The 24,177-nt window shown below is 42.5% G+C and overlaps 1 protein-coding gene across 4 annotated transcripts in view; it reads right to left on the bottom strand.

Moving 5' to 3' along the window:
• daam1a (dishevelled associated activator of morphogenesis 1a) overlaps positions 1–24,177 on the bottom strand; it is a 78,212-nt gene that overhangs the window by 6,000 nt on the left and 48,035 nt on the right. For 3 of the 4 annotated variants that reach the window (XM_062522124.1, XM_062522125.1, XM_062522123.1), the window contains exons 6-20: positions 23,713–23,851; positions 22,903–23,097; positions 22,363–22,473; positions 21,877–21,980; positions 21,462–21,528; positions 20,896–21,013; positions 18,310–18,448; positions 17,257–17,315; positions 15,896–16,083; positions 15,118–15,408; positions 14,520–14,627; positions 13,086–13,115; positions 11,550–11,647; positions 9,816–9,900; positions 705–811 (exon numbers count right to left, since the gene is read on the bottom strand). In XM_062522124.1, coding sequence (XP_062378108.1) covers positions 705–811; positions 9,816–9,900; positions 11,550–11,647; positions 13,086–13,115; positions 14,520–14,627; positions 15,118–15,408; positions 15,896–16,083; positions 17,257–17,315; positions 18,310–18,448; positions 20,896–21,013; positions 21,462–21,528; positions 21,877–21,980; positions 22,363–22,473; positions 22,903–23,097; positions 23,713–23,851 — 1,839 coding nt within the window. The remainder of the gene's footprint in view (positions 1–704; positions 812–9,815; positions 9,901–11,549; positions 11,648–13,085; positions 13,116–14,519; positions 14,628–15,117; positions 15,409–15,895; positions 16,084–17,256; positions 17,316–18,309; positions 18,449–20,895; positions 21,014–21,461; positions 21,529–21,876; positions 21,981–22,362; positions 22,474–22,902; positions 23,098–23,712; positions 23,852–24,177) is intronic. The other variant, XM_062522126.1, reaches the window with a different exon arrangement.

Below are 24,177 nucleotides of genomic sequence, written 5' to 3'. Positions count from 1 at the left end.
AAACACAATAACAAGCGCTCTACCCTTTCCTTGACACGTTGAGTCATAAACCCCCACCTCCACCCAACTCCAACCAACCCCAACCCCACCACCCCACCTCCCCACCTCCCGCCCCCCTGCAGGACACCATGAGACAAAGCTCAGATTTGGTTAAGAGTCTAGACACCACAGACTCCTTTAGAGTGCGTCACTCCGCTGCAGACTCGTTTGCATAATGGTTTCCAGTTTGCCCCAATCATCCGCGGAGGGCTTTATCAGGGGGGGGGGCTGGGGTGATGAGCCGTGCTGATACAGACTAATAAACCGGGCTTCGCACGACTGAGGATCTCTGTTGCTAAGTAGGCAGAGGTCTAAGCCAGGTAGGGTTTTATTCAGGAGTGGAAAACAGGAGAGGGGATCCAAACTAAAGACATGAGGATCTAATCTTAGTGCAAAAAGGTCTCTTCTCTCAAATGCTGGCCACAAAAATGTCATAATGGGCAGACATGACAGTTCTCTACGGCAGCTTCATCTGTGGTTGAACTCTCCTTGGGGTTCTCTACATGCACCGAGCAAATAGCATAAGATGGTACAGGGTATCATGCCGTTTACTGTTTAAACAACTAACTTCCTTCCTTAATTGTCATTTTTCACTGGATCTGACAGGTAACGTCTTATAGGTCAGGACGACGTGCGTAACATCTGCACGCGGCGTTGAACTGTACCTGCTCATCTCGTAGAGGAAGCGGTCAGCCTTGGCCATACGGTCCAGCTCATGCTTATGCTCCTCCAGAAGGTCCACATCAGCTTTCTCTGGGACAAACTTCAGCAGCTGCGCACGCAAACACACACACACACACACACACACACACACACACACACACACACACACAGAGAGAAAGAAAGGGGGTCAGCAATGGAGAGAGAATCTAACTGCGGCCAGTACTAATAAATATCTCTGATACTCCAGGGTGTGCTTTCCTTGTTCCACTTCTTATACCATAGACCAGGGCTACTCAATTAGTTTGTAATAGGGGCCAGTTCATGAAAAGTATCACAACTGGGGGGCCGGAGAAATGCCGCTTGAAATATGAGTAATCACGTACAAATGATACAATAAACTACAACAGCACCAATATGGGTGTTCAAATGTTGCATTTTGTAAATGCATATCGTTTTTTTGTTGGTTATTTGTGTTTTGCGAATATTTCTGCCACAGGCCCAGCCTACCACAGTGGTTGGCCAACATTGGGAAGGTGACACTGGATCTATATTGCTAATATGTTGCATTTTGTAAAAGCATAATAGCGTTTTTTGGTGGTTATTTGTTGTATTTGTGTTTTGGGAATATTTCTGCCACAGGCCCAGACTACCACAGTGGTAGGTCAACATTGGGCAGGTGACACTGGATTTATATTGCTAATATGTTGCATTTTGTAAAATAATAATCTAGTTTTTTTGGTGGTTATTTTGTTGTATTTGTGTTTTGGGAATATTTCTGCCACAGGCCACTACCACAGTGGTAGGCATTGGGAAGGTGACACTGGATCTACATTGCTAATATGGCTAATATGAAATCTGTGATAACATTAACAGCAATGGAATCTGAGCTTTGCGCAGTAACTGCTAAGTCCATACAATTTCCAATGGGTAAACAGGTTTCAAACGGTGCTCAAAAGAAATGAATGTGCGTAATCGGTCGCATATTTAACTCTTCTCAACATACGTGTACATTTCACGTTCCCACCATTTAAATTGGATGAACGTGTTCACAAATCAATGTTACTTACAGTGGACTTGACATCAAGGCGATGGATGTGTATTAGTTTCACAGATTCACACTGAATATTTGCGTGGTCAAACCCGTTAAAATGTTTGTAGTTTATATACTCCAACGTAGTGGCAATTTACCTTGAAACTAAGCTAAAATGGAACTTAAACATTACGTGCAATTGGCTGAGGTGCAGTGGCTGCAGGACTTCCGAGCGAGTGAGCGCATGAAACAGAACTAATGCCACCAAAGTTAAACTTTTAAACCGACTGCTATTTGCCTCAATAGCTACATTACAAGTGGCGAATGTTTTCGCGAGGATATGCTTGGACTGGAGAGGCACACTACCGGTGAGATTTCATGCACCAAAAATGCTTCATGCTTTGAGGAAAACAACTTGGATTTGGCGCACGTCAACATGTTGGTGACGCTGCGTAAAAACGAAGGAAGGCACAAGTAACGTCTTTGAATAATACCCAGTAACACAGTAGCCTACAACGGCAACGCACCACACAGAACATTATTACAGTGCATGAAAATGCACTGTACTGTTCTTCCTAGGCTTCTTCTTCTTATTATTACAGTGCATGAAAATGCACTGTACTGTTCTTCCTCGGTCTTCTTCTTCTTCTTATTATTATTATTATAGTGCATGAAAATGCACTATACTGTTATTCCAAGTCTTCTTATTATTATAGTGCATGAAAATGCACTATACTGTTATTCCAAGTTTTCTTATTCTTATTATTCTTCTTCTAACGTGTTTAATGCAGCTTCAACCGTTTAACGTAGAAACTTCATTCAAACGTTGTTGCGTAGGTCTTATTTAGGACATGTGTGCTTTGTATGTTTCAACTTTGTAACTTTTATACTTTTTAAACTATAAATTAAAAACTATTAAAATTTCCCCATAGACTTTACATTGGCCTCTATGACATCACAATCGGGTCGTTAAGCAATTAGAATCTTATGCCAGGTGGCCAGCCCCACCTGCAGCAGCTCTCTGGCTTTAAGCATACAGTCTCTCAGAAGACTACATATCCTGTTTACTGTTTCCTCTGTCCACAACTGTTTCAAAATAAAAGTCCTCACTGCAATAATACACTATTAAATCATTTAACCATTGAAATTACTCAACTATTGAACTGTTCAACCATTCCAACAAATGTTTCAAAGTCCTCACTAGCAAGTTAGCTAGTTAGCATGGTAAGCATAGTTAGCATTGTTAGCATAGTTAGCATTTTTAACATAACTGCAAAAAATCATCAACTAAGTTAGCTAATCAACCTGGTTAGCATTTTTAGCAAATTTAGCATTGTTAGCATAGTTAGCATTTTTAGCATTACTGCTAGAAATCATCGGTTAAGTTAGCTAATCAACCTGGTTAGCATTGTTAGTAAAGTTAGCATTGCTAGCATAATTAACATTTTTAGCATAACTGCTAGAAATCATTTGCTAAGTTAGCTAATCAACATTTTAACATGAATAGAAATCATTAGTTAAGTTAGAACTGGAATGTTTCATCTTTAAACTGTCTACCTTCACACTATCAACTCTCTGTAAACTATGCAACCACCATGTTTACCCTAGCTACACCTTAGTAACCATATCTACATTATCTATCTATTTTTGCATTTTCATGCACTGGTAATTCCTTGGAATTGCATTTCTAGTTAAACTTCTTCTTCTAACGCAGCCAATTCAGCTTCAACCGTTTAACGTAGAAACTTCATTCAAACGTTGTTGCGTAGGTCTTGCTTATGCCATGCCTGCTTTGTATTTTTCAACTTTGTAACTTTTATACTTTTTAAACTATTAGTTAAAAACTATTACAATTTCCCCCATAGACTTAACATTGCTCATTATGACATCACGGCAGCAATTAGAATCTTAGGCCAGGTGGCCGGCCACCTGGGCACCAACTGTCAGTTTCTCTGGCTTTAAGCATACAGTCTCATAGAAGACTACATATCCTGTTAACTGTTTCCTCTGTCCACAACTGCTTCAAAATAAAAGTCCTCACTGCAATAATACACTATTAAATCATTTAACCATTGAAACTACTCAACTATTGAACTGTTCAACCATTCCAACTGTCAGTTATCATCCACTATGCCTCCAGTCAACTACATGAAACCTCCATGTACCTAGCAACCAACATAGCAACCATTAAAATTAAGCGTTTATGACCGTTTCCATAGCAACCAACATGATTATACTGCAGTAACTTCTTGTTTCCTGATAGTGGCCACCATGGATACCCTAGCAACAAATGTTTCAAAATAAAAGTCCTCACTAGCAAGTTAGCTAGCTAGCATGGTTAGCATAGCTATCATTGTTAGCATAGTTAGCATTTTTAGCATAACTGCAAAAAATCATCAACTAAGTTAGCTAATCAACCTGGTTAGCATTGTTAGTAAATTTAGCATTGTTAGCATAGTTAGCATTTTTAGCATTGCTGCTAGAAATCATTGGTTAAGTTAGCTAATCAACCTGGTAAGCATTGTTAGTAAAGTTAGCATTGCTAACATAATTAGCATTTTTAGCGTAACTGCTAGAAATCATTAGCTAAGTTAGCTAATCAACATTTTAACATGAATAGAAATCATTACTTAAGTTAGAACTGGAATGTTTCATCTTTAAACAGTCTACCTTCACACTATCAACTCTCTGTAAACTATGCAACCACCATGTTTACCCTAGCTACACCTTAGTAACCATATCTACATTATCTATCTATTTCTGCATTTTCATGCACTGGTAATTCCTTGGAATTGCATTTCTAGTTCTTCTTCTAACGCACGCAATTCAGCTTCAACCGTTTAACGTAGAAACTTCATTCAAACGTTGTTGCGTAGGTCTTGCTTATGCCATGCCTGCTTTGTATTTTTCAACTTTGTAACTTTTATACTTTTTAAACTATTAGTTAAAAACTATTACAATTTCCCCCATAGACTTAACATTGCTCATTATGACATCACGGCAGCAATTAGAATCTTAGGCCAGGTGGCCGGCCACCTGGGCACCAACTGTCAGTTTCTCTGGCTTTAAGCATACAGTCTCTCAGAAGACTACATATCCTGTTAACTGTTTACTCTGTCCACAACTGTTTCAAAATAAAAGTCCTCACTGCAATAATACACTATTAAATCATTTAACCATTGAAACTACTCAACTATTGAACTGTTCAACCATTCCAACTGTCAGTTATCATCCACTATGCCTCCAGTCAACTACATGAAACCTCCATGTACCTAGCAACCAACATAGCAACCATTAAAATTAAGCGTTTATGACCGTTTCCATAGCAACCAACATGATTATACTGCAGTAACTTCTTGTTTCCTGATAGTGGCCACCATGGATACCCTAGCAACAAATGTTTCAAAATAAAAGTCCTCACTAGCAAGTTAGCTAGTTAGCATGGTTAGCATTGTTAGCATAGTTAGCATTTTTAGCATAACTGCAAAAAATCATCAACTAAGTTAGCTAATCAACCTGGTTAGCATTGTTAGCAAATTTAGCATTGTTAGCATAGTTAGCATTTTTAGCATTGCTGCTAGAAATCATTGGTTAAGTTAGCTAATCAACCTGGTTAGCATTGTTAGTAAAGTTAGCATTGCTAGCATAATTAGCATTTTTAGCGTAACTGTTAGAAATCATTAGCTAAGTTAGCTAATCAACATTTTAACATGAATAGAAATCATTAGTTAAGTTAGAACTGGAATGTTTCATCTTTAAACAGTCTACCTTCACACTATCAACTCTCTGTAAACTATGCAACCACCATGTTTACCCTAGCTACACCTTAGCAACCATATCTACATTATCTATCTATTTCTGCATTTTCATGCACTGGTAATTCCTTGGAATTGCATTTCTAGTTCTTCTTCTAACGCACGCAAATCAGCTAGAACCGTTTAACGTAGAAACTTCATTCAAACTGTGTTACGTAGGTCTTACTTAGGACATGTGTGCTATGACTTTTCAACTTTGTAACTTTTATACTTTTTAAACTATTAGTTAAAAACTATTACAATTTCCCCCATAGACTTAACATTGCTCATTATGACATCACGGCAGCAATTAGAATCTTACTCCAGCTGGTCAGCCACCTGGGCACCAACTGTCAGTTTCTCTCAGGCAATCTCTCTGAAGACTACATATTCTGTTCCCCTGTATCCTCTGTGCACAACAGTATCAAAATAATTCCTCCTAATTCCATCCAACTTTATATCCATTCATCTTCTTCAAACCATTCACTCATCCACCCATTCTAAACAGTCTGCCTATCAACATCAATTAGACGTTCTACATTCAACTTTTAAACAATCTACTCTGTCTCAGGCTGGCTCTCTTAAGACTAGCCAGTTAAATTGATTACACCTGTATCTGTATCCACTACTCTCAGTAGAGAGCTGTGTCTCTCCATTCTACAAGAATATAAGGCACATTCCATCCAACATTCTATCCATTCATCTTCTTCAGACCATTCACTCATCCACCCATTAAACTGTCTATCAACATCTATTAAACAATCTGTCTATCAACATCCATTAAACTCTCTGTCTATCAACATTAATTAGACTATCTACATTCAACTTTTTAATTATTTACTCTGTCTCAGGCTTTAAGAGTACACTCTGGCTCTCTTAAGACTAGCCAGTTAAATTGATTACACCTGTGTCAACTACTCTCAGAGAGCTGTATCAGTGTCTCTCTTAACAAGAATATAAGGCACATTCCATCCAACCTTCTATCCATTTATCTTCTTCAGACCATTCACTCATCCACCATTAAACTGTCAATCAATATCTATTAAACAATCTGCCCATCAACATCCATTAAACATTCTGTCTATCAACATTAATTAGACTATCTACATACAACTTTTAAAGTATTTACTGTGGGTCCCTCTCAAGCAGCGTTTATATGTCCTCCCTCGCTCCTCGATCCTCAATGATCTACATAAAGAAAGATAGAAGAAGGGCTAGACTATCTTATTGTTGCCGCTCCATCATTCTTTATGTAGATCAGTGAGGAGCGAGAGAGGACGCGTAAACGCTATATGAGAGGCACCTTCTGTCTCAGGCTTTAAGCATACAATCTCATTAAGACTACAGATCCTGTTAACTGTTTCCTCTGTCCACAACTGTTTCAAAATAAAAGTCCTCACTGCAATAATACACTATTAAATAATTTGACCATTGAAACTACTCAACTATTTAACTGTTCAACCATTCCAACTGTCAGTTATCATCAACTATGCCTCCAGTCAACTACATGAAACCTCCATGTACCTAGCAACCAACATAGCAACCATTAAAATTAAGTGTTTATGACCGTTTCCATAGCAACCAACATGATTATACTGCAGTAACTTCTTGTTTCCTGATAGTGGCCACCATGGATACCCTAGCAACAAATGTTTCAAAATAAAAGTCCTCACTAGCAAGTTATCTAGTTAGCATGGTTAGCTTTGTTAGCATAGCTAGCATTTTTAGCATAACTGCAAAAAATCATCAACTAAGTTAGCTAATCAACCTGGTTAGCATTGTTAGCAAATCTAGCATTGTTACCCTAGCTAGCATTTTTAGCATTACTGCTAGAAATCATCGGTTAAGTTAGCTAATCAACCTGGTTAGCATTGTTAGTAAAGTTAGCATTGATAACATAATTAGCATTTTTAGCACAACTGCTAGAAATCATTAGCTAAGTTAGCTAATCAACATTTTAACATGAATAGAAATCATTAGTTAAGTTAGAACTGGAATGTTTCAGCTTTAAACTGTCTACCTTCACACTATCAACTCTCTGTAAACGATGCAACCACCATGTTTACCCTAGCTACACCTTAGTAACCATATCTACCTTTTTTTGCATTTTCATGCACTGGTAATTCCTTGGAATTGCATTTCTAGTTTATAGGCGCTACTCGCAGTGTAGCCTATCGCTGTACCTCCATTATTGTGTTTTCCACCAGCTATTTACGTCTCTACCGAATATGGATTTGCTTATATAACATCAGCCAACACTTCAAGGGCCACTACAAAGTATCTCGGGGGCCGGATCCGGCCCGCGGGCCGCTAATTGAAGAGCCCTGCCATAGACTATACTATGTGCTACAGGTGATAGTGATGTGCAAAGATCGGTCAGCTTCATTCTCCAAAGGCCTCCTAGAACAAAACTCGTTCTTTCTCAGAGGCCCCTGGTTGTTTGTCAGTTAGGATTTAGGTTGTAGCTTCCTCTCCTTAAACAAGCACAGTGAGATTTTGGCACAAAAAAGGAGACTTGAAGTTTCACATGGAATTCTATGGGCCTTAATAATATGCCATTAGAGAAATGAAAGACAGAAGACAGCAGAAATGGCTCTTCCACAAGAACATATGAAGGACATTATCTTGAGACTGGCAAGCTTGTTAGTGCTTGACTATCAACTGTCTGGACTACTTTTGGTCTGATTTTGTGATAGAAAAAAAACCCTCTTGATAATATACTGTAGGAAGTCTTAATCCAACTATGATGGATTCAGCTTCTGAGATTAAACAACTCATCTTTACTGAATGTGACAGCAGAATAGGGAGTTAAGACAGAGAGAAGAGGGAAGAAAAGAAAGTGAAATAACAGAGAGAGAAAGAGAAAGAGAGAGAGACAAAGAAATGAAGGAGAGAGAGATGAGGGAGAAATAAAGGAGAGAGAGTGAAAGAGAGAGAGAGAGAGAGAGAGAGAGAGAGAGAGAGAGAGAGAGATAGCACCAAGCAGCTGGAAATAATTGGTGCCTGGGCCGTATCGTGGCAGACTTCCTAACGGCCCTCAGATGCCTTCTCTTCCAATCCCCTCTAAATGCTCTCCACCAGCATCCCCCCGTCCTGCCGCAAACGAATGCCCCGGCAACCGGCAGCCGCATGAAGATTCTTTAATTTCTTTAATTAGAACGGAGTCGAGATCAAAGCCGCCTTGTAAAACGTTTGATTGCTCCGATATTGGTCTCACTCGTAGTCGGTGTGGCGAGGCCAGTCAGTCACGTTACGCTCGCTGTGATTATTGCGGTCGACTTCTTTGGGGCGCAGCATGATGGAGATGTGTGGACGGAGATGGAAGCACAGACGGAGAGCAGAAGGTGCGTTTGGTTGCTATTACCGGCTAGCATTCCTGCCGGATTAGAGCACAGGTATACAGTCATGCTACATCCATCTCTATGGCCAAGAGGCATATTTATGCTGTCTAAAAGCTTAAAATGTTTAGTCTTTTCAACATACTAAATTTTTTTTTACTCGATTCTCCACAGCCTTCACTCTTACTTTAAATTCCTTTTTATAGCCCCTCCTTCAGATGACCTACAGTACCACTTCAAATCAGTTCGATATAGAGATATTAGTGACAGTCCAACTCCATTAAAACAGACATAAACAAATACTGTCACCAAGGTTTCCATTTCACGCTTGAGCATTACATTTGCTTACACATCCTTATGACGGCCACCCCTCTCGGTAGGTAATGCTGGCATTCTGTAGCACTAAGCTAACAAACATGTGCAGGGCTATGGGTTCTCTGGAATCCTCTGCTTCAGTCTCACTACTAAGACTGTGGACCCACAGTGCAGGGTGGCCAGTGGATCCAAATGTCACTGCTCCGAGAGTTCGTATACCATACGTCTAATGTGGCCTATATCAGATACATCGATTTGATTTGGTTTCCCCCGTTGCTTGGGGTAAAAGTAACGTGCATCATTCCATTTTGCCAGAGTATCTTGCAGACACAATTCAAATTGTGCTCTCGCAAGAACTCTGGATTTCCAGGGTAGACAGGAGGACGAATTGTACAAAATTGGACAAAAGTCGGTAACACTTTACCTGAAGATATCTAGATAAGAGTGACATGACACTATCGTGAAAACATGACCCTAACTTGTTGTGACAAAAAAACAAATGACACTTAATGACAGTAGTATGTCATGGCACTCATATGCAGATATCTTTGAGTAAAGTGTAACCCAAAAGTCTTTCGGATTTCAATCCGAGCTAATGTAGGCTAGCTAGCTTGTGGATGTGGCTCCATGTCTCACCTGCTCCAGCATGTCCTTGGGCAGATCCTCCTGCTCATCCATGGTCATAATGGCCCTCTTGATCTCCTCATTTGACAGCTTCAGCCTGAGGAACAAACAACAACAACAACAACAACTTCAGCCTGAGGAACAAACAACAACAGCTTCAGCCTGAGGAACAGACAATAGACATTTGGCTTTGTCTCAAACACACCCTTATTTTCAGCCATCTATTATGTGTGTATGAGGTGCGTGCAACCGAGAAGATCCAGATATACCAGAAAACATTTCTAAAACGTTTGATGTGTTTGAAACGTTAAGATAACACTTGATTGATACAGGCCTCTAGAGTCTCAATATGAAATCTCCTTTCCTCTCTATCTAAAGCCAAACGTTCTCACACTCCTTCAGAAAATGTTCGAGATGTTACAGAAACAAGCAGAAAGCCTGGCGGGCCATGACGAGGCGGATCTGTAAGGGCTGTATGCAGACAGAATTTCAACTCAACATACCTGGTCCATTTTCATACTAAGCCAGTAAGTAGACTGTTGTGGATTGTGGATTGTTGCTGATATCAAGTTTTCTATCCCCAGCTCGTCACAAAATCAGAGCCTTTTCTCATCAGCAAGAGGAAAGCGAGTTTGAGATTTCCATTGCGGACTGGCCATGGTTGTCATGTACAGTTAAACAAGCGCGGGTCGGACGTCAGAAACCTGCTCTTCCAGGCATGGCGCCACGGAGAGAGGCCCGAGAGCCTCGCCAAGGGCAGCAGGTGGCACGAGGCCTGGGATCGGGAGAGGGACGGGGGAGTTTTGAAAAGCGCCGCTGGAACACTGCACCATCACGGGACGGGCCCGCCGCCGTGCCAGGAACTCTGCAACTGGGCCGAGAACAGGCCTCGCAGTAAAAGCTGGAGCGTGTTAGAGGGCTGGATGGCGTCGAAGCCAGCACACCTCATTAAGGTAGAGCGAACACTACCGACTTCACACTGCGTGTGTGTGTGTAGGGAAAAGTGGAGAAAGTCTGTGTGTGTGTGTGTGTGTGTGTGTGTGTGTGTGTGTGTGTGTGTGTGTGTGTGTGTGTGTGTGTGTGTGTGTGTGTGCGTATGTGAATGCTCTTGAGCTACGGACAGGTCATGAAGAATCACAGACTATACGCCTCCAAGAGCCACAGAGTGAAGACAAGCTGTTTTGCTGTTCGGAGGGGGTGCAGTGCGTGCGTGCATGTTGGGGGTTGTGCTTTGGGTGACTGCGAACAAAAGATTCTGGAGACAGGAAATGATATAAAATAACCCAAATTCCAGGGTCCCTGCTCACAGCTGTCCAATAAAGAACTACACGAGGGAGAAAACACACAGAGCCGGCTTTCTTGAACGTGTGTGTGTGCTTGAGTGTGTACTTGCATGTTTCCATGACGACCCTTGAGGAGCGGTGATGAAACTGTAGAGGAACTTGGCCAAAGTCATCCCGTTAAAAAGATTAAATGTAATGCTTGGCTGGCGAGAGCCCTTAAACACGTTGTCAACCGTGACGAACAATGTCCTGAGCGACAGAACGAGAGATCGCTCAAAAGTAGAATAAAGCTCAATATGATTGTCATTTGATTGTGACGTAACGGATAATATAATTTAATGTCTGTGCGTGGTTTTCGAGGAGGACTTAAGGGGGACCCATGGGAGCGGGTAACGGAAAGTGTAAAAAACACGGAGTTGAAGCGAGAGTTGAGACGAGGATAAAGCTTCAGAGTAGCACTCACCGCGAGAGGAGGATGTTGCAGTTCTGCGCCCGTCGGCCATCGATGACTGACAGCTCCTTGACCTTCTTTGTTGTCGTCGTGTCATCCTCCGAGTCTTTCTGCAAGGACAGTAAACGAAGCAACCTCAAAATCGTGCCCAGCACGCGGCCATAAAACAAACTGACGGTGTCTTACTGGACCTCTACAGAGAGTAAGTTTACATGGACATTAATATTCCGATATTAACCCAATTAAGACAATATTCCGCATGTAAACAGCATTTCTGATGGCCTTAACAGCTTAACTCAAATAAGGACATAACAAGAATAAGCAATTATCATGTTGCATGTATGTATACACCTTCATTGTATCATAACATCCAATAAGAGTTTTTCGGTGAAGAAACTTTTACAGAATCAACCATCTGCTAGTAATAATCGGACTATGCTGTGCTATATGGAAAAGGGAATATGAATGGAACATTCTATCAACAACTCATGTAAATCCCATACTCACAATATTGTCTTATTCTGAATAAGGGCAATTGTCTGATTATTGCTGTGCATGTAAACGTAGTCAGTGTGATTTATTTTTAAAGCTTGCCCTCATAGTCCAGCTGTCAGAATTAAGAATGAAGGCTTTGAGAAGGCTTTGAGAAGCCTTTCCCAGAGCCTCTAGGAGCCCACTAATTCAACCTCTATCAAACATGCACATCCTTAGCAACCAGACAAACACACAAGTCATACCAGACAAACATGAATATGATACATATCATGATCCCCAAGACACACAAAAACAGGCGAAAGAAACACACCAACAAGAAGACTAAGAGACTCCCGACTAATTCTTCACCTCTGTACAATGGTATTATTTTTCAACCAGGAATGGACTGCTAGGAAACAGACTGTGGAAATGGCTCCCAATGGAGTGTATGTTTTACTTGGTGGTGGTGCTGGTGGTGGTGGGGATTTATCCAAGGGAGGAGGGTTGGGGCTTGTGGGTTAACAGGGGGTGGATGACGGTGGTAGTGGCGGTGGTGGTGGTGGTGGTGGTGGTGGTGGTGGGGGGCATAGGTTTGTTTTTAGCAAACGGAAATCTGGCATTATTTTATTGTTGCAAGAACTCCAGCTGCTAGCGAAACTGACTGCATGCCACAAATCCAATTTGGGCTAATTACACAAAGAAACATCTTGAACTTGTAACTAATAAACTGAAACAGTCCATTCATCAACATGATGAGATTTTTTCCCCCTCCTACACGTCTCCCCCTCAATCTTTCTTTCTTTTTTTTTTCTTTTTTTAATTCTAAATTGTATTTCACATGACATAATGTGGCCAGACTAGTGGCCTCACTGGCCTGTATGTAATCACAAAAATATGCCGCTGGGCAACTCCGGGGGAGACCTATCAAACAGCTCAAGCGAGTTATCCAAGAGCGCCAAACGAGGATGAGGAAGGTGGGCGCAAATGAGCTGGGACGATGAAGATGCAAACAGAGAGTCAAGGTGAAGTGAGTTGATGCAGGTAAAAGTCCTGGTGATGAAATGACCCACTCACCTGTTTGAGGTGATTGAGCGTTAAGAAGTCCTGGAGGGCAGATGATGGAGAGCAAAGGGGATTGGGGGATATCGGGGAAGCAGCAATCATTAGTATTAGCATTCATTAGCATTAGCATTCATGAGCAGAGATAGATAGATAGATAGATAGACAGACAGAGAGAGAGAAAGAGAGATAGGTAGATAGATAGATAGATAGATAGATAGAGACAGACAAAGAGAGAGAGAGAGAGAGAGAGAGAGAGAGAGAGAGAGAGAGAGAGATAGAGAGAGAGAGAGAGCTGGAGATTTGGGAGAAATAGAGGAAGAGCAGAGTGGACAGAGGGGAAGTGGCCGATAGAGTGGACAGACAGGGAAGGCCGATTCAGCACATCAATAAGCAGGAACACATTAGAACACATTAGTGAGCAACAGACAGAAGCACACACAAAAAGCAGAGGCCATGTAAAGGCATGCAACTCTAAAAGCCACAAGAAATGTCGTGATCAGATTTTAATCATTTCAAGCAATGTGTGCTGGGCTTTCATTGTTAAATACAAGGCTTAAGTTTTTCTGTTTGATGATCTTTTTTTTTATTCACAATTGTAAACGGCTGGCGCTAAAAAAACAAAACAATATGCTAGCCGTGTGGCGGTAAATGTGCAAGCGCTAAAATTAGCCATTTTCAAACGAATGAATATTAACGAAGATGACTAAACCAGACTCGGGTGATGATCCATCATTAGCACACACAGTGTTATAGTCAGGCCATGATAGATGACTAAGTTTGTGAATGTTCCCTCAGTCCCAGCCCTGACAAAAAACATATTGGTCTGTTGTCGAGGCTAGATAAATATCCAGCAGCTCTGTTCTTAGTGGTCTGGTGTCTGCAAATTCATAGACCACTGCTAAAACACTATAAATAGCATTAGCAATAGGCCTTGTCTAGGAATACTGTCTTATCACACACGCTCTGTTTAATGTTAAGACACCAAACTGGCCACTACATCCAGCCACCAGAGCAAGTTGTGTGTGTGTGTGTGTGTGTGTGTGTGTGTCACCACACTATCTGTAATTGTCTGAAACGCGACAGGGTCCTGGCTTGGAGTGCTGACCTGCTGCCTCAGCCCCTTGTGAGTTATGACCGGGGAAGCTGACCGCTGGTGTGTGTTGAAGTGGGGATCTGGGTAGCTTCATCAGTCATAAAGGCATATTTGTGCAGCGCAAAGGAAAGAATATCTGTCTAAAGTCACAACTATCCGATGGTAGGCTGGAATATAATTATTGTAGCCACATTAAATGACAATACCCAGCCTGACCTTCTAGATTGTTGTTGAAACAAACGGCGACCTTATATAAACTGACTTAGGCATTCTGGATGTCAAAATAAATTTGATCCGAAAAAATCGGTACCGGTTGGTGGGTGATAAGCGAAACACAGTGACAACTGTCATACCTGTTGCCTCTGATAGGCCGAGAATGTTTTCTCAATGTCCTCCAGGTCCAGGATTTTGAAGACTTTCCCATCATCCATGTCTGACCATACAGTGCCCTCCAGCTTGTTCTGCGGGACAGGACAGATGTGCGATGTTTACACATGTAAACTACCCCGATATCAGAGGGTTCAGCAGAGACACTACAAAAGACCTCTGTACAAATGTGTGTCGCTACACAAACTCACACAGATAAGCACAGAGCCCAAGGGCAACCAAACAGAGACTCTTTCATAGCACAGTAGACACACCGTATTGAACTCTTAACAGAATGTAACCCCCCCATGAAGCTCTACAGCAGATTTTATGATTGTCTATAATTCTTTTAGGCCTGACAAAGAAGATTAGGCCGCAGATTTTGAGTTAAAGCCTTTAAAAAAGGAAAACCACAGAGGTCTCTCGACGGGAATCTTCTACGTTTTGTGCCAGCGTAGCAATGGGGAAAGATGTGAGTCACATGGTAATATAACAAGGTTCTTCCGATGAAATGCTGCAGGGGGGGGGGGGGGATTTGTTTTCTTCCCTGAGTGATTCACTATGCAATCATTTCAGTAATCTCACCTCTGGTATTTTGGCCCAGTTGAAGGACTTGAGGGGGTTTGAGGGCTGAGGGATGTTCTTCTTCTTCAGCGACGGCCCCAGCATACCTCCAGGAGGAGGGATGCCACCGAAGGGGGGCATGCCCGGCGGAGGTGGGGGTCCGCCGGGAGGTGGCGGCGGCGGAGGAGGCCCCATCCCTGGTGGCGGTGGCGGGGGTGGAGGGGGCATGCCGGCGGGGCAAGGAGGAGGGGGTGGGATGGGGCCCCCTGGGGCAACAACAGGTGGTCCTCCAGGGACAGCCGAGCTCGCCCTCTGTAAGGGAGGGCAGTCACATGGCGCGATTATTAAGAATAGAACACATTGCGCAGAGTTCTACACGTTACCTCAGCACACCACAATGAAAAGTGCGAGCTTAGTGTTCCCTAAGCTACTTAGAGCGGCTGAGCTTTTCAACTGAAACATGCCACTTTTGTGATATCACAACTCGGAAATGTTATTTGATGTCCTGTGGGCACACACTTGTGCAATGCATGTGCAGCATAAACAAATTAAGAAGCCTAAACTGTGTTATTTATATAATTTTATATTTATGTAATTATATTTATATTTCTATTTCATGGTGCATACAGTAATATCCAAATGGAATAACAACGGGTAGTATGATATTCATCCATTTGCTCAGTGGATGCTAAAGCCACGTAAACACTATTGAATGGGCACTATCACTGATGTCTACATTGTGTGTTTGTGTATTAAACGATGGGCCCGAGTGGACTCAGGATTGGGGCGGACGACGTACTGAGCTGAGGTCGTTCAGCCGGGCGGAGAGGTCGGTGACCTGCTGCTTGACCATCCGGTGCTCGGTGGTCTCCCTCTCCAGCTTGTCCTTCATCTTGTTGAGGGTCTGCATCATCTCCTCCTTCTCCTGGGCCTTGGCCTCGCACTCACGCTCCTTCTTCTCCAGCTTCTGCTGAAGCTCATGGTGCTCTGAGAGAGGGTAGGAGAGAGAGAGAGACACATACACACATATACACACACACACACACACACATACACACACACGCGTATACACACACACACACACACACACACACACACACACACGTACACACACACACACACACACACACACACACACACATACACACACACACACACATACACACACATATACACACAAAGACAGATAGATGCAGACAAACACAAGCACACAGACAAACACACACACACACACAAACAGATGCAGACAAGCACACAGGCACGCACGCACACACAGAGAGAGAGAGAGGGAGAGAGAGAGAAAGAGAGAGAGAGTGAGTGGCCTGGTTCATTTCTGTCCAACCCAAACCACAGCTCAAACCATTATGCATAAAACCACAACACTGGCAGCGGATCAGTCGCCATGCGAGGGTAGTGTTTACCAGCGGCCGACTAAGACAAGTGGATAGGATCAGTTCCTTAAACAAGGATTAAGCCTCCGCTCGGGCACACTACTGTTTTCAAAAACACATATTTCATCTGAAATATTAGACCGGTCTTAATAATTAGGCGGAAATTCAGTCCAGAGCATTCAACGACTGATTGAATGTGGAACTGATTGATATTTTTTTCCGACAAAAAGACACTGGCGAGCTGAGGCAAGACTTGGTCCAGGCTCAAGTCTGCAGTTAAGCCTTTCAGTAGCACTTGACCATCATCACCTTTCGCAGGACAAATAAAAATGCTAATCTTGATTACTGGCTTTGGTTAGCCCGTTGGGTTTAGAATAATCTGCCTTAGAATGTACCATTACTATGGCAGCAGGACAAAACATCTCACAACATGCAAAAAAATAAACCCTCGCCTTGACACTGTTTTTTTGGACAAATCAAACGTGACAAAGCGTCAGAGGCTTCACTCAAGGTCTGCCGCTTGTGTATGTGTGTGTGTGTATGTGAGAAATAGAGAGACAGAGAGAGACAGACAGACAGAGAGAGGTGGAGAAAGACTTCACTGTCTCTTTTATTCTGTGTTTGTGTGAGTGTGTGTGTGTGTGTGTGTGTGTTGCTGTTGGTCTGCCTAATCAGGCATCAAAAGGAAAGTTGTGCAACCCTTTCACATGGAAACACGACAAGGTTAGATTCAAATCAAGGCCCTGCCAAGCGAGCCAGCCAGCTGTACCTTTTCTCATCTTCTCAGCCTGTTCTTTCCACTGCTTCACTTCATTTTCATTGACAAGCCTATGGGAAGATGGGCAGAAAGAGAGAGAGTGAGAGAGAGAGAGAGAGAGAGAGAGAGAGAGAGAGAGAGAGAGAGAGAGAGAGAGAGAGAGAGAGAGGAGGGGGGTGAGATTTGGGTAGCAAGTGAATTATCACACTTACGGAGAGGAGCACTCTATAAGTATGCATTCATAAGCTGACTTAACAGCAGGGGAGCCCCTGTGAACCTTTTTGCAGGAAGAACCCCACTTCAGCCCAACGGACTCCAGCTCGCTATACTCATCTGATTACACACCACTCCCAACACATGGATGTGTACAGTAGTACTCGCATTGCACTGTTGCTCTGAGTACATTAAATAAAACAAGGGCCATCTCGGGGATCTTGCTTCCTTGCAGATTACGGGAGGCAGGATTATATTTCTCCCCCCAAACCCAAATCCAAATCACTCCAATCCCAGGCAGATTGGCTAACTGACAGGCTGCTTTGGGAAGGCTTAAGGCTTTAGAGCTTTAGGATATTAATAATGTGAAATAAGGAGGAGGAGAGATGGAATGAGGCCATTGGGGTAACACCCTCCTTTAACTGAGCCCTGTATCAGGCTACACGGTCGTGGGCTCATGGCTCGACAAGATGGATGCAGTAGACTGGAGGTATGTCTGGCTTGAGTTCATCTGTAAGCCATGCGCTGATCCTGACTGTCTTTGGAAAAGTCTCATTTCGGTTCTGTCTTTAATCTCAATATTTGTACACTGTATGCAAATGTTGTCAACAGCAACAACAACAAAAACATTCAACAAAACTGGTGGCCAATGTGAAACTAAAAGTGATCTATTATGTCAAACCTTAGTTCAGTTGAACACAGTTCAGTTGAGCGACTGAACTCAGTTGACTTTTGTTAAACTGAATTTCAGTCATTTCAGTGAATAAGCAAACAAATGAAATTTGTCAGTGTGAATGGGCCTGAATTAAGTGAATTGAAGTGAAAGCAAAGTGAATCGTTTGAGCCACTCACATTCGAACCACATTCTTCACGTTGAAGTTCTCCAGAGGGGTCACATCGGGGTCGTGACCTTTGTCGTTCTGCAGGACAATCTGCTGGACGATACGGTCCAGGAGGAGCCAGTACTGCACGGTGTTTCCACTGCGCTTATCTGGGACAGAGGACAGACGAGGAGAGAAGGCCACACATGTCAGTCAGCAATACCACCACGCACGCAGACTCCAAACTGCCCATCACCCTCACCAGGAGGACGGCGGCCAATATAACCCGACAACACCCACACACAGCACAGGGAGTTGAGGAGATAATACGGTCCGATAATACATCAACCGTTAAAGAGAGGGAGGCTAAGAAACCGTATAGTCCAAGAGGACCAGCACAATAGAGGGAGTTTGGGAGGCAATATAGTTGGACGATAAATCAACTGTTAAGTAGTGGGAGGGTAATAAAGAAGTACAGACAGAAGAGATCTATACAGTAAAAATGAGTATGGGAGTTGATACAATAAAACACATTTCATCCATGTAACTTAGAAACAGTACAGGACAACAGAGAGAGAGAGAGACGAAGAAGGTCTACAGTGGAGGAGATGGAACAAAGAACCTTGTGTATCTACTGTATAAACAACACATGAAAATGTCTGGAGAATGTACAGACACACATCAGTGTCTCCCATGTTAGTAGAAGTAGGCTACTTTCTCACAGGCACAGTGAGCACTGAGGTTTTGCTATTCCTAATAGCCAAATTTTAATGAGCTAAGCTCACAGTGTAAATCCATTAGGACGTTTATAAGACTTTCATTTGGATGGCTACTCCATATAAATCCAAACACAGTCACAAATAGAATGGAATGCTACTCAAGGCGATTTTCAGAGCGAGTGCAATGCCGTTACTTTCCATCGTCATGAATTATTTTGAGGACGCTGTCCTACGCAAGTACAACATTTGACTCCGTACCAAACTCTGAATCATCTAGAGGCTCCAATTCCCTGATGGTAACTTAACTCTAATTGATAACACAAGGGGTTTTGGGGCAACCGTTATGAAAAGACACTGACATGTACACCCTTCACAAATGATTCGCTCTGTCTAAAGAATGAAAACAGTGCACATGAGAAATCAATGAAGGCTTTTTGTCCCCCCCCCCCCCCCCCCCCCCTATATACAGTGGGTATAGTAAGTATTCACACCCATGCTAAAGTTGACTAAAAAGAGGAATATAAAATCATCTTTTGAGAATTGATTGTAATGTCTTAATTCAAAAAATGAGTAAAAATCAAACCGCTAAGGACACTAATTTTCTTTGTGATTGAAGAATGTATCGTAAATAGATAAATGTTCTTCCTTAAATACAGGTTGCATAAGTAATTGAACCCTATGTTAAATTCCCATAGGAGCAGGAGGATTTTTTATATGTTTTTATTTTTAAAGGCCAGCTATTTTATGGATCCAGGATATTATGCATCCTGATAAAGTTCCCTTGGCCTTTGAAATTAAAATAGCCCCACATCATCACATACCCTTCACCATAGCTAGAGATTGGCATGGTGCTTTTTCCAGTTAGCCTATTAGCCTGTTTGATTTGCATTGAGCTCAATGAGCATCAAACAGGCTAATAGGCTAACTGGAAAAAGCACCATGCCAATCTCTAGCTATGGTGAAGGGTATGTGATGATGTGGGGCTATTTTAATTTCAAAGGCCAAGGGAACTTTATCAGGATGCATAATAACCTGGATCCATGAAATAGCTGGCCTTTAAAAATAAAAACATATAAAAAATCCTCCTGCTCCTATGGGAATTTAACATAGGGTTCAATTACTTATGCAACCTGCATTTAAGGAAGAACATTTATCTATTTACGATACATTCTTCAATCACAAAGAAAATTAGTGTCCTTAACGGTTTGATTTTTACTCATTTTTTGAATTAAGGCATTACAATCAATTCTCAAAAGATGATTTTATATTCCTCTTTTTGGTCAACTTTAGCATGGGTGTGAATACTTACTATACCCACTGTACATGTAACTTAATTTATCTTTGGATATGAACCTCCCATGCTTGTTTGCGCTGTGCTTTTAAGCCTTCATTTGAACTGGTGGGAAAATCAACACTCTGCAAATGTGATAACAGGCTTAATGGCCCCCATCTAATACTGCAGATGTGATATATCGCCGTTTACTTGTGAACAAAGTCAACTATTGACCTTGTTGAAAAACGATTGTTTTTTTTTTCCATAAAACCTTGTGGAATTTTTTGGCAATCAGAGGGTCCAATTGGATTCGACACAGTCGTGTAAATATGTCAGTCAGGCATCTTTTGTGTTACAACTGCTACAATGCAGCACTCTACAACAAGATGCCTTTAAAATCTGCAGACATACCTCACCCTCCCTACTCTTATGTGTCCATAGCACTCTGCTAAAACTACAACAATCACACCTGTTTAAGTAAATCAGTATGTCTAATTTAACATGCCCTACACAGGTAATATACAATGAATGGTATGACATACTGTACATGGTAGATAAACACAAACAAACAAAGTGTTATCACTATCATGTGGAGACGTAGTGATAGTCTGTTGAACCAACTTACAGGGCATGTGCAGACAGTGCTGCAGAATGGAGAGAAAGTGCGGGTGCGCTTCTGTGTGGTTTATCCTCTTACGGATGAGTTCAAACACCTGAGTGGCGCTTTTCGTGTCTATGTGCACCTACAGACAGACACAGCAAGAGAGAGAGAGCAAAAGAGAGAGAGAGAGAGAGAGAGAGAGAGAGAGAGAGAGAGAGAAGGCACAGTGACCAAAAAACGATTAAAGTATTTCTTTCATAGTATTGTCATTCTGTTTCATGCTGCATTGAGAAAGACCGGTGATGTATCTACTGCCTTGATCCACCACATGTTTACTGATGAATGTTTTAAAGTAGGCCAGTAGTCTTGAAGTATGGAGACAGTACAAAGGAGGAAGATGTAGTATCTCTCCTGGCACTTCATTAGGATTAGAATTCTACTATGTCATTTCCTGCGATCGGCTACATTATTTTTATGCGCTCATTCTAGCATGTGGTAAAAAGTTCATGTAAGACCCTGTTTGATTAATAAGAGCAAACTGGGGGGGGGGGGGGGGCAAATCCACTGACGGAGAAAAGAATAACACTTACGGAGTCGAAGCGTTTTGCCAGACTCAATTCATCTTCATTTCTCAGCATTTCAAAGTAATCCAAATGCCTGAGGATCAGAAAAGCGAGGTTATGAACCAAAGATTGTTTGTATATGTTTATACTTTCAATTGATTAATAAGCATAGTATACACATATTCCTTTGAGGAGAATTAACATGTGTGTGTGTGTGTGTGTGTGTGTATGATACACCACTGAAAACAATGCCAAAGCACGGACTGTAAAATCATTAACTGGGATATTTTGCTAAGCAAAAAACTCACAATGGATCATTTAGCGATTCTATTTTTTTGGCATGGCATGTTATAGGAGGCGTAGAGGGCCGTCTGAGTGTGTTGCGCTTCATGTCTTCATCGCTGGCCTCTACCCTGAGCATGAAAGTGTGTGTAAAACTAACCGGTCGAGAGTGGAGTTCTCGTGTGTGCGCAGTTTATCAATGACTGGTTGGATGCCCAGCATCAGGAACTCATATCGCAAGTGGATCCTGAACTCCAGACTCGACTGCACAGCGAGACAGACAGACAAGAGAGAGAGAGAGAGAGAGAAAAGGAAGATGGATAGAACGAGAGAAAGAGAGAAAAAAGAAAGTCAGGAAAGGGAGCAGAGAGAGAAAAAAAAATGCACCAGTCAGCACAGGCTAAGGAAGCAATTACTCAAAACGATAACTGTTTCAGTCCCTCCATGACATAGGAAAGAGAACAAGCCTTTCGTGCTTTACCAGTAACATATTGTACAAACTGTAGGTCTAGCAAATGAGAAATCAAGCGCTAACTGGCTGTGTTTCAATCATTTTAAGAGCACTGAGAGGAGATGCTGTATAACTGAGACAAGACATGAGGAAGATGAGGGGGGTAGCATGATGAAGATGATGGCGGTGACTCACCTCTCCGGCGCCCTGGCTGAGGATGGCGTTGATGAAGGACATGATGGCGGTCTTGAGGTTCACCTCGTCCCGATAACGACCTGTGCTCCTGTCCAGGTCAGTCATGAGACTCTAAAGGGTCACCAACAGAAACACACACTCCGTCAGAACACAACACTTCACACTGACAGAGATATGATCATTCTACCTATTGATTAACCCCTAAAAACTCACCTTAGCTTCTCAAATGCACCTTTTCATGCATTTTCAATGAAAAAAAACCCCTTCATGGCCTTGAAATACCCCAATACTGTTCAGCTCCTTCCCTATTCATCCCTGTTCACCAATACCCTGTTCGTCCCTGTTCACCAATACCCTGCTCATCCCTGTTCACCAATACCCTGCTCGTCCCTGTTCACCAATACCCTGCTCGTCCCTGTTCACCAATACCCTGCTCGTCCCTGTTCACCAATACCCTGCTCGTCCCTGTTCACCAATACCCTGCTCGTCCCTGTTCACCAATACCCTGCTCGTCCCTCTCACCAACAGACGGATACCCACCTGAAAGCGCGTCCTCTCGCTGGCAAACTTCTGGTAGTGCAACATAGCCTCCAGGATCTTCTTGTGCCCACCGGGCACCAGGCACACGGCGCCCATGATCTCCAGCACTGCCACCTTGGTCTTGACGTTCTCCGTGGCCAGGCTCTGGGCGATGATGTTGATGCTCTCGGTGTGGGAGAGAACGTGGGCTCGGCCCTGAGGGAAAGAGTAGCAGAACATTTAGTGTGGGAGAGAACATCAGCACAGTCTAGAGAGGTGAACGAGAACATTTAGCTCTAAAGATCAGCAACATTTTCAGCGCCAATCGACTGAAAAAAGATCTTGACTTGAAAAGTTGACCAGTATCTTCGAAAAGCCAAGAACATCTAAATATGATAAATAAAGTGCAGCTATTTCACCTACTAATACAAGATCAGTTTACTCAGAGAATGAGTTCTAAGATCACACGGAACAAAATCAGAAGTTTGATTTCCTGTGAGAATTGACTACTCAAAGGATATGGCAGCAGATTCAACACATTTCACCAGATCAACTCCAGAGTGATCTTTCAGCCATGTTTGGCAGGGTCAGTACCTGTGAGCTGTTCATGTCAGTGCCTGAGTTGTTCATGTGGTGGGTACAGTATGAGTGAGTTGTTCATGTCAGTACCTGTGAGTTGTTCATGTCAATACCTGTGAGTTGTTTGTGTCAGTACCTGTGAGTTGCTTGTGTGTGGTACTGTAGGTTCAGTGCCTGTGAGTTGGTCATGTCAGTACTGTGAGTTGCTCTTGTCAGTGCCTGTGAGTTGTTCATGTGTGGTAGGTTCAGTACCTGTGAGTTGTTCATGAGGGCTTTGATGCAGCCAATGAGGGAGGTGTGGATCTGAGACTCTGTCGTCTCGTAGTCCATCGTGCGGAGGAAGTTGAGGACGCATGTCAGGCCATCCAGGTCTATGAAGCGCGTCACAAACCTGCAGGGGTGAGAGGAAGCATGTTACACGTGACCGCATATTTAACCCATGGGATAAGTTCTCACACCATAGCCTTGCAAAAAACGTTTCTTAATTTACAGTTTTGTTTCATCTGGGAAAGGAATGAGCCATTTCTGAAACAAAACGACAACGTGCTAAGCGAATTATTACAGCCACAAAAACCAGATACCTGTGACAGAAATAGACAAATCCCTCTAAAGTTAGAACGATAAACAAATTCTCCGTCCTTTGAGGCCTAATGAAAAACAAATGAATCGGGGTTCTTGTGTTGGTTTGCGCAGCGCTACAAAAACACAGGTTGGACA

Source organism: Sardina pilchardus, chromosome 20 (assembly GCF_963854185.1).
Source record: "Sardina pilchardus chromosome 20, fSarPil1.1, whole genome shotgun sequence".
Classification (NCBI taxonomy): domain Eukaryota; kingdom Metazoa; phylum Chordata; class Actinopteri; order Clupeiformes; family Clupeidae; genus Sardina; species Sardina pilchardus.
Note: the sequence above shows the minus strand (reverse complement) of the source record. Positions and strands in the feature narration are given on the sequence as shown.